Raw genomic sequence first — 14,195 nt, forward strand, 5'->3', positions numbered from 1 at the left:
AGCGACAGATGCAATTAACTCATTCGTAGTCCTCCACCCCTTCTCTGCTTAAAAAAAAAAAATAAATAAATAAACCACCCGCTGGACGGCAAACAAGATGCAGATCGCGCCGCAGAATAATAAACCGCAACGGTAATTCGAAAAATAAAGTAGAGAAAATTAGAAATCAACAGACATCTCCTGAGTATGCAATGATTTATGACTCTTTCATTTTACGAAAATTACAACAATAATAATAGTCATTGTTTGCAATAAAAATCTTAATTTTCATCGAATCTTAATTATCGCGATGAGAAAAAATTGTGATTAAAAAAAAAAAAAAAAAAAGGACAATCTCTTTTTAACAAAAAAATCCGACTACCGCGATAGAACAAAAATAGCCAAAATCAATATCAACCCTCAAAAAATAGATTTCGCGTAACAGGGTGAATCCTATCTCCCGTCGGAGTTCGCTTTACCACTTCTATAAAACAAATTCTGTCACATCGCGTTACACGTGGAATCGATCCCCGACCATATTTCGAAATATTTCGACATCAACCACTCGCTGAATTCTCCATTTCCAATCTTTCAGACGAGTATACCCTGGAAAATTGAAACTGGAATACCTTGCGCCACTTTAACGAACCGCACGAAATAGAAGATATTCGCGAGGAAATCCTAAAATATTAAACCGATATAATCCACCGTGCACTATACCGAGTAATACCGTGTGCGGTGGCTTTCATATTTAACCGCCGCGTTTACAATCGAGTTTAAATTTTCAGTTTCCAATTTATCACTCCTGCGATACAACTGGTGCGAATTAAAAGGGATTACGATTTAATGAAAATTTTTGCTTAATCTCTTGTCCGATGTATCATCCGTACATTTTGTCTTTTGCACGACGCACGAAGATATTCTACGAGGAATTTTCTACGAAAAAAACCGACGAACCGTCAAAAAGTCGCGATTTCATGCCGCGACATAAGGAAAATTTTTTCCGCACAGTTATTTCTGATGTAACGCAGAAAAACGAACATATCTGAGATGAATGGAGAAAAGGTGCAGTGAAAAGACGAAAAGGAGAAACGAGGTGACTAAATTCGCATGCCACATTTCCGTGGGACAAGTCGTCCGCGATGTCAGCGAAATCATCGCGGTTTTCCCGGGATCGTTTCTGCAACGTGAGAGATAAGACCTCGTCTTTTTGCGCGGTAAACGTGATTTTCCTTCGACTGGAAAAATTTTCTATTTTTCCGCGACCCCTTGCCCAACCGAAAGAAGCATTCCGCCGAGCTTTTTCGCGCTCGGTTGATAAAAATCCTTCTAAATCTTGCCGGAGCCCGCAAAAGCCGGCACCCGCGGGACGATTCGCTCCGAAAAATACGACGGAATTGAAAGACACGAAATTTACATCTAACGACTCGCGATTCGTTCCTATTGTATGTGCTTGTAAGAATAATAATGCGTCGTTAAGAAGCATTTGATCGAATTGAAAGGTTGTCTTTTAGTCAAACAGATATATTGTCACATATCTATGGGCTTACTTATATTTTTTTCTCATGCATAATTCAAACAAGATCTCCGTTCTCTTCTTAGATTCAATTAAAAATCAGTGTTTCAATTGCTGTTGTAATGTACATATTTCATAAAATTGTAAAACATTTTGATGAAATAATAAAAAATCAATAAGAAAAATCGGAATTTTGACGAAGGTGCAATTCCACTTACCGCCCTTGTGCTGAACGCCTGGTTTACATTGTTGACATTGTTATTGATATGATTGTTGTTGTTGAGATGATTACTGGTGGTAGAGTTGGTGGAGTTATTGTTGCTCGCGTGATGATTCGAGTGATTCCCATTGTTGTGCTTGTTGTGCTTGTGCAGCACCATTGCGGCGAACATGTTGAATGTCTAACCCACGCACCGTAAACACGCGAAACGAGAAGATGGAAGGATGATTTTTCTCGAAAAAATAGCTAGTTTATTTCACTGTCCCTCGTTTCGCCGCATATCGCTCGTATCGTTCACTTTCGAACTAAAATACCGCGCGTTCGATCGTCACAATAAATGATGAAATAATCTTGTGCCTGGTGGATGGAGAGACCTTCAAACTTTTTTATGACTCTTGAAGAGTTTCGAAGAAATGTTCTCGCGAAACTTACATATTTTGCCCGAGAAAGCAAAGTTTTTTCATATATCTCTAACTAAACGAAAGAAGAGAATCACCGTGTTTGTCAGTATTTCCAAAAGTTAGGCATGTTGTACAAAATAATAGTCCGTGTGTGTAAAAATCACGAAGCGATAAATCGTGTTTCGATCTCAGTGCCAAAGCTTCGAAGAACTCACTATTTTCGAGTCAACCTTCGAACACACACACAAGAGACGATTTACTACTTGACGAAGAAAGACTAATTTCATTCTACCGGTCTGCGGAGACTGCCTCGGTGCACCGCAAAGATACCACGCGACTTGCGGATTCCATAGGAAACCGCGCACAAACGTAATCGAAGCGCAATTGAATGAACAAAAAAGCTTTTCAGACTTTCTCCCGTTAATTTCGTTGTTCAATATCCACCGTGTAATTGAAGACAACGGCAAAAGCCACAGAAACGTGGCAATTGGTATCGTCGCGTGATTGTATACGATACCGCAGATAAATAAATTGAACGCGAAACGATGAAGGATTTTCTACTAACATATACAGGGTGTCCGGTAACTAACGGACTAACGATTACAAATGGATTCTTTGGTCAATTTGGGAACGATTTTTCCTCAGCGAAAATGTCGAAAAAGGTCATCATTTTTTACAACTTTCCAATATTTGTCATTATGTATCTTTATAACTAAGCCTCAAATTAAAATTTTATTATAGTAAACTCTACCTGAAATTAAATGAAGAATGTAATTATGTTAGACTTTTAACTCCAAAACGTTTAGTTTTCAAAAAACCCATTTTTTTCAATCGCTTATAACTCGAAAATTATTGATTTCTCAACATTTTTGCTAAGGAAAAATCGTCTACAAATTGGCGAGAGAATCCGCCCTTAATCATTGGTCCGTTAGTTACCGGACACCCTGTATATATTTATTTTTATACATATATTTTTGTAGCTTACTTTTTCGCTATTAGACACAATTCGATTAATTTGCATACTGCATGCAAGTCATGCAACTGGTCTGTTTAAAAAGACTTTTACTATTATTGAAAATATTCGAGGATAATATTATGCAAAAAGCCGATAAAAAACTTCATCAATGGCGATAATATAATGGCCGATTATTAATTAGAGTAAAATAATTATTTATCCTTGCTGTTGGCCTTCGATGACTAATGCGCGATAATGGAGGCTTAAACAGAACTTTTTTTACCGGCATAGTGAATCATCGATCGCGGTTGAATTATATCACGTTTTTGACTCATTCTACAAATCATTTACACGAGTGCTTTTTCATGTAAAAGTGTTACGAATTTTATGCGTTCAAAATTGCAAAAACTTGCGATAAAGATGACGAGGAGAAGATTTCTTGATTATTATTGACTGTGATAATCAAATTGCAGTCGAAAGATTTCGGTGTGTCTAACAATAAGATTAACTGCGTTCGCGGGAATTGTTTTGCAAGTGCAAGAAACCACCATGCAGGAACGCACCGGCTGCCGGCACCTATTGATTTGTTATAAATAGTCAGGTGCAGCGAACTGCAGCTATTCGTCTTCCCTTCCCTTCTTTCCTGACTTCTCCCACCATCTTCTGACGTAGCAGTCTCCCTCTCCTCTTTCCCTTCTATTCCTCGATTTGTATAATATGTCGATCAAACTTTCATAAACCACGATTTTGGAATGTAAACATCGCGTGATACATATGAAAAATGTAGTAAGTCAATGTAAGACACCGTCGATAAATTGCTTCAAATGTCGTTCTACCTTCCTTTCTCTTTCTCTATCTATGTATCTATATCTATATTTCTATCTCTATCTATTTATCTATCTATCTCTTTTCTATCTTTCGATCTGAATTATAAGTTTCCTCATCCTTTCTGTCTTATAATATATTATTATAACTGTATTACTATCTGGCACATCCATTCCAGTTAATCTTTATTCCTAAATAAAATATTTCAAAGATGCCATATTACGTTTAAATTTTCATTTTAAGTGCTTTATTAACTAAGTGCAGTCTTTAATTGTCATTTCAATATGTCTATCATCATTATTTCATATAATAAATAATCGTAGACCGATTTCAAACATAAAATTGACGTTTTAATATGAAAATTCCTGTGAAAGACTTATCTTTTTCTCCCACATAGAATTTAACCATAATTCCAATTTATAATAAGCAATTATAAAAGTTGCAATAAATTAATGAAGAGTGCTAGAATTTTCCTCAATCGATAAAAGAAATATTGACGAGGAAATATATCAAAATACTTGAGAGAGAGAGTCGTGATGTACGAGCAAAGTGGACGATGTCTGTGGCTGTCAATAAGAATATTTATCAAGAACCCGAAGAATTAATGACGCGAACGGTAACTCAAACGGTTATAACATCCTACGAGAGAGAGAGAGAAAGAGAGACCATCCTCCGCGAGGACTGATTGGGCTCGTGCGTACCGTACGTATTTACTGTTAATTGGAATAGTTATTCGAACTCGGTCGAATTGATTGCTCACTTGGCCGGATGTCTCGTCGCGGCAGGTGGAGCCTTCCCTCGATCGAACGCACGACGTAACGCGATTAGCGCCGCGGCAGTAATTACGGCCGGAACATCGCCTTATAATCAAATTGGGTCGCGCGTGATCCGTGGGTCGGTCTCTTGCAATCGCCGCGATATTTTCTCCGTCGAGATCACCGAGAGACGCCGAGCATCGACGCGAAGCCGAAACAACACCGAGAAAAACTTCCGAATCATGCGCACGGATAATTATAGGGAAATTTTGAAAGCTACAGAGAGAATTTTCTCCTATAGAGTTTACCCTGAAAATCATATGGTAATTGTGCACTGAACGAAAATTACTAAATTAATAAATATTTTTTTTCGTAAAAGGATTTTCTTATATCAAATCAATATTATTATAGTTTCAAATAAATGATTTATTTGGTAGTATTGGAATAAATACTTATTCAAATTCAATTATGTTTTTTTTTTGAGTGTGGGACAATGTGGATTTTATAAGAATTTCTCTAATTAATTTTATAAGAGTTTCTCTGATTAATATTTTTACCGCGATAAAAAAATGATATACTATCTACCACAATAAGACATAAAATGTGTTCGATCAATTTTATTATGTACATATATTAATAGTTTTCATTGCGGTAAATATTAATCAGAGAAATTCTTATAAAATCCAATACCAATATTGCCTCACAATTATTATAATTTTCAGAGTAAATTCTACTAGATAAAATTTTCTCCGTGTATGATCCCCAAAAATATACGATGCTATAGAATTGTGAATTTCGAAGTTACGTAAACTCGTAGACATCGCCGTGTTGTAATTCACTGTATTTTTATCGGCTGGGAAACGGCCAATCGCGAGATTTACTCGCGACTCTCGAACGACCGATAAGCGGCGAATACACGTACTTTAATCACAAAGTAAATCGCACGAAATCTCGATAATTGAAAACTTTCCCAACTTAACCCAGGCAGTCGCGTTTGAGCCTCCGCCGAGGATTACATTGGAGTTTAGTTAGATAACCTCGTTAAAATCGATTTCAAACTGTACCGAACGCAATGAGCCGGCTGTGTCATTAAAAAAGAGGAAATTGCCGGCTTGTCATTGAAAGAAAAAAAAAATATAAAAATTACTTGTCGCGATCGAGTGTGTTTTCGCTCGTGCATCAGTCGGGATTCAATCGTAGTAACTTTTCCAATTAACTGAACGAAATCGGTCGAAGAAAAAAGAATCTATCAAAATTATTGGAAGGTGCGTCGCGCGACAAATAAAACGGGAATTAAATGTATTTCTCTCTTCCTCTATTCGTCTGATAACATTTCTTTTTCTTGTATATTTTTTTTCACTCATCTATCTCATAAACTATTCATTACTCGATCATAAGTCGACTGTAAATTTTGTTAAACGTCCAGTTAATTGTTCAAATAAATTTTATTTTTATAAAATACACTTTTATTATTTTATCAAAATATAAGAGATAAAGCAGCTTTTCTATTCGGCTTTTCCTAAAAAATATAACATGAAAATTTAATCCACGAATTTATTCCACCGGAACCGCAGATTTCGTCGCTCGCTGAAAAGAAAGAGTTGGTCGATTGATTCACTTTAGAAATCTTGCACCGTTTCGGAGAATTTTCAATTAACTGCATTACTCTCGAGCGAGGGACGTAGTCTTTATTCGCGACAATAGAACGTCGACGAGGGATTTGGACGAAGGTCGGTTCCAGTTCGTGAAGCTGGGCGCATAAAGTTTCCGTTCATTTTGTTTTGCAGAACAAAATCGGGCGAGTTTCTTGTCGCACAGACAACGGCAAGGACAACGGCGGAGACGATGAATTTAGACAAATATTTCGGCAAGAAACAGCCCTCCTCTTTCTCTCTTTCCTCTTCCCTCGCTCGCAGTCTTCTTCGGTATTATGTTATTCCGCCTTTCGCGTCTGCGAAGATTTTCAATTCGACGCGGAACTTTCGTAGATCTGCAAGCGCATCTCGTTGCAAAAATCTTATATATTTCCGCAAATAGAATTTATTTTGCAAGCAAAAAGAGATTCAATAAATTACGTATGTAAAACAACATTTGTTAAACTTTGAAATGTTGATTTTTGCAATAAGTATTGTATATATACATAGACGTGAGAAGAGGCAGATTAGAATATTAACGGTTGTTTCTTGCTCGCAATATTTGCGAGAGAAATTCGGAGTCGCGTTTTTGGAAGGAAAAGTTTCGTCTAGGAAAAGTTCGGACCCGAACAATATCTCGCTTCATATGCAACGAGCGACAAGAGCACTCATATTTGATTTACGACACATTGGACAAGAAGATATTGCAGTAGTATCGCATGGAGATATTGAAAACTCGCTACGGAGACGATTTACGATCATGTCGAACTAGGAAGGATGAAGCCATCATATCAAAACATTGTGGTTCTCTCTTTCTCTCGCAACTCCATTTTCCTTCACTGTAAATTCCAACCGGTCACGTTTAAGATTATCCATCTCATCTCGTCGTTTCAAATCTTCGTGCATCACTATCATTAATACCCCGTCATTAATTAACCATAATTACAGCGTTAGCAAAATAATCCATCAAACACTTCATGGCAGCAATCATCGTGAAACGGATTCCTGTCTGATCTTTTTCTTATACGTTTCCTTATCGAGTGAACAGTTATGCTCAGTCGCGAGATATTCTCAGTTATAATACCTTCCAATAGCGCTTATATAGAATTTTAACTGTTTTTGCTCGTTATGCAGATGCTCTCGGATGCGTCACGGATAAAAAAGTGAAAATTGTTTTGACGATGCGCTGAATTTCCAAGCGAACAAAAATGTAGAGTCCCCCAGACGCGACGATATGTATATATCCCCGACGCAGTGGGTTGTTCCACCTGCTCTCTTGCGCATCCAGTGTTACACGACCGCTTACATAACGCACGTGTACCCGTACATTTGTGTGTGTGTAAGTGCGCATGTATGGATATACATATATGTGCGTCACCGGGGGAGGGCCAATATGGATGACGTGTATGTATGTTCGTAGCCACATGTACACTGTATGTCCGCCTTTATCGAACTCTCGCGATGTATGGAAAAAACGCTTGGCCTATGCGACGGCCGGAACAAAGCACGTTGATCGCCGCTGGCGTTTTACAGAATTACCGGTATATCCGCGATTTTTTTTTTTTTTTACCGCAGTCGTCACAACGAGACTGCCCAGTAATTGTCGAAAGCCACTGCAAACATTCGGTGAAATGACAAAGAAGACAAAGTCTACAGAATGTTATATGAAAAAAATAAAGAATTGGAATAAATAGTTGCACGATTGTGCATTTTAATAAAAATATAGATTAAATAAAAATTCTTTTGTATTTTCTTCGCGAGATTCAGACTGTTGGATATATTAATTAAGATTGCCTCCGTCAGCAATCACTGTGTATCGCGAACTGTGTATAAGCGAACTAATATTTGAACGCAGTAAAATTTGTTGCTAATTGCTTGCCGGATCTTCCACATTGGTACTCCAACAAGAGGAGATAATTAACAATGGTTACGTTATTAAGTTCGATTTCAAAAAGTATTACGCTGTTAGAAACAGCTGCTACGTATAACTTATACAAGTTGGATCGGCTCGAAAAAAATCCATCACGAGGACATAGAGATATCGCACTCTCTTGCTCGAAAAAGTAATTTAACCGCGTATATGTGTCCGATATAGCCGCAGACGGTATCCTGACAGCCGTCTGACAGCGCATTGTCTGACGCGTTTGCGACTGTCGGCCGCCGATAGGATTCATGGAAAACTGGCCCATAGAAATCCGCGGTGACGGTGTCAGAGACTCATCGGGTTTCACGAGAGACAGAGAGAGAGAGAGAGAGAAAGAGAAAGGCAGACGTACAAGCATATCGGGGAAGAGGCGTATTGTTTGCGTCAGACAGATTCATTTAAACTTGTCGCTCGTGTCGGATATATATACCTGATTCTGTCCATTAAACGACGGCTCAGAGACGCGGACTTTTGCACCTGTACATACGTTTCCGGTCATGTCGAAATTCGTAACATTTTTGGAACCTCGCCAGCAGAGCTCATAACACGATACATATGGCCAAGGGATGAATTGTCTGACGTGAGTTAATTCTGGCGCACAAGATAAAATATGAGCGCGGATGATGGTATATGAATGAAATATTAGCGCATTTATAGTTAATTAATAAAAAAATATATAAAAAGACCCCGGTAAAATTAATTCTTTATTATTTAATGATATTTAGACTCGTTTTTTACTCTCGTATTCAGTTTACCGATCAAAATATACGTCGCGTCGGCGCGCGTTAATAAAGGCTGATGAAAATACATCATTCAAACTGAGATTCGCAACAACAACAACGGTTGCGTTAAAATGATAAACATCACGTTTGATAACGAGCCAACGGGGACCGAGTGAAATTTTAATAAAACGTTTCAGTCAACACACAGCAGTTGAACACGGTCATCTAGATTATTCGGTTAATGCTGTTTGCGGACAATTAAATCCCATGTTTGTGTGAACGCAGCCCGTATTCATTAGTCTGAGCGACAATTGTAGATTGCGACGCATTGTGCGAGCACACAAAGTGTATTTTAATCAAATATATAGATTATTTATTAAACGAATTGTCTTCCAGTTATGACTTCTCCTTTCGCATCTTTGTATATTTAACTGCAATAATAATAATCGAATAATAACAGGAACATATACAGGGAATATCATTCAAAAGTATGGATTCCTGTGGTGACACCGCAGAAGGTTCAAGAGTAACCGCATGAATGATATGTGACTTTGATATAGTACGCGACGTTATCCACCCACATACATAGGTACATAGGTATATTTTGCGCGCTTATCCGTGGCTAGACTGTCTCTTCCACTGTCAAATCACGAGCATTCCCGTGTCATATATAGGATCCACGGACGTGTTGCACATATCGAAACAGCGATGCCAGTATATCAAGACCGATGCACACGTAAAGGAAGCGCAAACAGACTAAATAGAACTAACCGACAAATGTAATCTCGCTTCTCATATATAATTCATTATTTACGCGAAACATGTATGTTTCACACAATTCATATTTTCAGGGAATCCAGCAGACTCAATGAAAAAAAATTCCCTAACTCCTTCAGATTTTCCATTAGACCAGAAATTAATTTTTTCCCTGACTTTTTAGTATTATCTTTTCCAAATATATAATTTGCTTATATAGCTATATGAGAAATCAATTAAATGTTAAATCATGAAATCCTTGAGATATTTTTGTGAACAATGAAAAGGTTCGAAAGTTAAAAAAACACAAATTTTAATCAATTATACAATTTAATCTGCATTATGTACGATAATCGAAACAAACATGTCACTATAAACTATTTAAATAATCACCCTTTTTATTTATATTATATCAAATTTTTTAGTTTTATCTCTATTAAACGCATTGCAATAAAATAACAAGACGATAAAAATATAAATTAACAAACACGTTGTAGATGAATCGATTTTTAACAGCACAGAAAATTAGCGTGCTGGGAGTCAAGGAAAAGTTCATATTTATTTAATAAAACATTTTTAATTATTGAAACAAATGTAGAATAATGTGAAAAATTCCAGATAAATAGTAAAATTTCCTGACTTTTCCCTGGCAATTCCAGATTTATTATAAAATTTCCTGACAATGCCCGCGGTTTTCCAGATTTCCCTGACCGCTAGACATCCTGATTTTGCAACCAAATATATAATATTTTAGATTGTAAATGGGTTTAAAAAAGACGTTTTCTAAGAAAAGAATGCTATAATTAACATTATCGCTTTTGCACGTCGTGATATACTGACAGATTGATAATTTTGCAAATTTTACGTCACGATAGAAATGCTCAAATTCATGCATTTTTTGCGGGTGATTTAACGACTTAATGAGATTGACGGAAATGGGGATCGATAATTCCGTCGGCGGAAATAACCAACTAATGCAGCGGAGAGTGACGTTCATCTAACCGTCCAACTGTCAGCTATCTAACGTATCCGTGGAATTCGAAGTATTCGGAAATAGACTCGTCTTTCCAGCATCTCTCCTACCTGCTGTACCGCTGTCTAAAAATACGGCGACGTATATTCGCCGTCAACACGAAAGATCGATGACCGCAAATGCGCTTTCCGCGAATGATAAGAGTAAAGAGGACGTATATAATATTGCGCGATAAACAAGAATCGAAAGAACAAAAGTTACTCGCGATAAAATTACTCGTCGAATTAAACGCTTCATTGCTGTTTTATATTAAATTAAGGAAGATAGAAAAATAGGTATTCTTCGTTCAATAAAGAAAAGCAAAACACATCATCAACGATAATTGCTTTCGCCTCACGTGCAGTCTTACAAAGTTTTCTCGGTCACGCGATTAATCAATAGCGATATACAAGCTCTCGAGTTGTGCGCGAGTTATACTAAAGTTTTTCCGTAATACGGAGTAATATCTGGAAAATTCGTATCGATTCCGAAAATAAAGGATATGTGCGTGAGACAGGTCGTCTCGTATAATTCATCTTCCATCTCGAGAAAGACCAAGTTGTTTTATTAAAAACAATCAATGCCTCCCATCCTTCCTCCTTCCATCGACTCGCGATAATCAATAAAACCCGAACAAAAAATATTTTCCCTGTTTACGCCATAAAGTAAAAAAAAACACATGTGAGACCAATGAGCGATGAAGAAAAAAAATTTTTTTAAATATGTTCCGACGGAAGAGAAATTTTTGAAAATAATTTTCGAGCCAATTTCAGCCAGATAACAACTTGTGCTGCTATGTGTAACCTCTAATGACTCTCGCGTGCCCCTAATGGGCAAAGAAAGTTTCCACGCACGAGAAACAACGCACCTACGCACGCACGCATACCCACACGTTTAGGGAAACATCAGATATTGCGTGAATTATCGCGGAGGTGTTGCATCGATTATGCACTCGTCGTTACGTGAATCATGTAAAAATATAGATCACGAATACAAAGAATTCACGGCAGTCTTCATCAATGAGCCGCACGCTATTTTATTTCAATAGATGTGTCATGCAAATCTCGTTAAACACCTTACGCACAAACTAATTCTTCTACTAAGTATAAAGAATATTATATATTCTTTTCTCTTATTATTTCAACGAAGCGCACGCTACGGCCTGTCAGTTAAAATCATGATTAATAAATTAAGAAATAAAGATTAGATCTTATAATTAATGAAATTTTAGATTTCGTCGTTAGATATCTTCGCACCCAGCATTAATACGAATAATAAATCATTAAAGATTGCGTCATTAATTATTAATTTCAAAGACGCGGAACTCGCTGAAAAATGCAAACTTGTTCCATCACGCGAAATATCAGTATATCGCAACGAGTTTCGCGGTACTTTTCCGTGACGGAAAATTGCTTGTCACACTACTTAATTATCAGCATTAGTTGTCCAATGAGTAAATTATACGACGGCCGCGCGATGATTTTACTATCAAGTAATTTACGCTCCCGCTGTAAAATAGTCCACGATATATTAAATGCATAAATATATACGAACGTGTAACTTTGTAGGACATCACTTGTTTTTTACTCGCGAGGATGCAAATTAACACGCAAAGATAAACCGGTCACGACGACGACGGTATTCGTTCTCCTCTTCCTTTCCTGTTTTTTTTTTTCGCACAGACACCAAGGTTTTTTCTTTATTAAAAGACGAGAGTCTATTCCAATTCTCAATTCTCAGAAACGTTCGAATCGCGGAAGTCGCGGAGAGAGACAATAGAAGTAAACGATAATTGCATGCAAGGAAAGGATAATCCGGTCTTTTTCTTATTTCCATCTGGCAAGAAATGACGGTCGTGTTAAAAGCTCGGCGATAAAACGGCCGCGTTCTATTTTCTTCCGGTACGATATCGTGCGAGAAAGCTCGATGTCTCCTGACGATACTTCTTTCCGCTACCACACGGTCGTGCGTTTCCACTTCGTTGGAGGAAAACGCCAGACTCGCCCCGACACGAGAGAGAAAGATCCCTACAACGCCGAGCATTATCAAAGTTCTTCCCCATAGACACCGTAAATCTTTGGAAGGGTGGAAGAAAAGGGCGTTCCCCGTAGACGGAGCCGGCGCAACGAGACAAAGGAAGCTCCGCGTTAAAGCCACTTTATCTGAACTTGTCGGGGTTTTGCCTGTAATCGACCTGCCTACTTTTCAGACACCGCGGCGCATTGCCGTTCCGTTTGAAAATTCAATTTACAAAACGATATCGCACACACACAATTTCCTACGTAATTCATTCGGCGCGCCGCGTCGGTCGTCTGACCAACGCCGGTTATTTCTACTGCTATTTATCCCCGTACACATCACAAACATTTATGCAAACAATATCAATTATAATAACAACGCATGTATATATGCGCGCAAATTTAATATTTAGCTCTATATTATTTTACTATAATTAACTAATTTAATTTTATACATTATATGGTATATTAATATATTAACGTAATATATATATAAAACGTTAATATATTAATATATAATGTATAAAATTATATATATATATATATGAAGTAATTTTTTCTTTTTTTATGCATTTACGAGCTACATTATTTTTGTTTTTCAGAAACTTTTTCAAAGTAGGTTCGTACACGCATGCGAGTATAATTGAAAATTTAAGCACCTCTAATGACACGCGAGATTTTTACTTTCTACAACTTTGTCAATTTCCACGAACGTCTACGCGAACGTTCTCGGATCGAAACTCGTCCGAGGAAATCGACTCCGACGCGACCGGAGATATCCCCACCGGAAGGAATCGCGTTCGAAGAGAGGAATGGTCGCGTCACGCGACACCCGTCTCAACAAGTTGCGGAAATCAGTACCGATGTAGTTAGAGATACCTCGCAAGAATCCTATCTCGTAATGCATTACCTCCACGATGCCTGACGGTATACAAAACAGTTTCCGTGTCAAATGTTCATTGATCCCCAAAATGGTAATCACGACTGCGATTATGAATCGCGACACGAAGAATCAGAAAACTTTTGTAATTATAATAGTCTAAATAGTCAAAAATTCCGCCGTATGAAGTACACAGATGTACACTTTTTTTTGCCAATAATTTCGTCATAATACACATTTACATATGAATACAAAATAGCTAGAATTTCCGTAAAAATTTACATTGTTGTATAATTATCAAATTAATCATTAAAGCTTTAAAACATTATTAATACTTATCCATCGATTTCAGAGGACTATATATTAAGAAGATTAATTCTAGAACATTAATCACACATCAGGAAATGTAATAGCAAACATTATGAATACTGTATCTTTGCGTAGTGAAAAAAATTTGCGCAAAGTCTTAGTCATCGGGAAAAAGATTACATTATTACATATCCATTGTGATTTTCTACCATTGCATGATCAGCCTAGGGTGAACCAGCATAATGAAAAAACTCCTCTGTGATTACAACTAGCAACGTCATGTTTGTCG

At 37.3% G+C, this 14,195-nt stretch overlaps 1 protein-coding gene across 5 annotated transcripts in view; it reads right to left on the minus strand.

Annotated features, from left to right (window-relative positions):
- GckIII (Germinal centre kinase III) overlaps positions 1 to 14,195 on the minus strand; it is a 96,397-nt gene that overhangs the window by 52,464 nt on the left and 29,738 nt on the right. For 2 of the 5 annotated variants that reach the window (XM_085484482.1, XM_085484480.1), the window contains exon 2: positions 1,714 to 2,020. The exons of 1 other annotated variant lie outside the window; for it this stretch is intronic. In XM_085484482.1, the coding sequence (XP_085340608.1) occupies positions 1,714 to 1,887 (174 nt within the window). In that variant the 5' untranslated portion in view covers positions 1,888 to 2,020. Of the gene's footprint in view, positions 1 to 1,713; positions 2,889 to 14,195 lie in introns of those variants that run through there. 2 more of the 5 variants (XM_085484478.1, XM_085484479.1) reach the window with 2 other exon arrangements.

This window comes from Nylanderia fulva, unplaced genomic scaffold (genome assembly GCF_048542155.1).
Source record: "Nylanderia fulva isolate GAGA-0341 unplaced genomic scaffold, ASM4854215v1 Scaffold3, whole genome shotgun sequence".
In the NCBI taxonomy this organism is placed as follows: domain Eukaryota; kingdom Metazoa; phylum Arthropoda; class Insecta; order Hymenoptera; family Formicidae; genus Nylanderia; species Nylanderia fulva.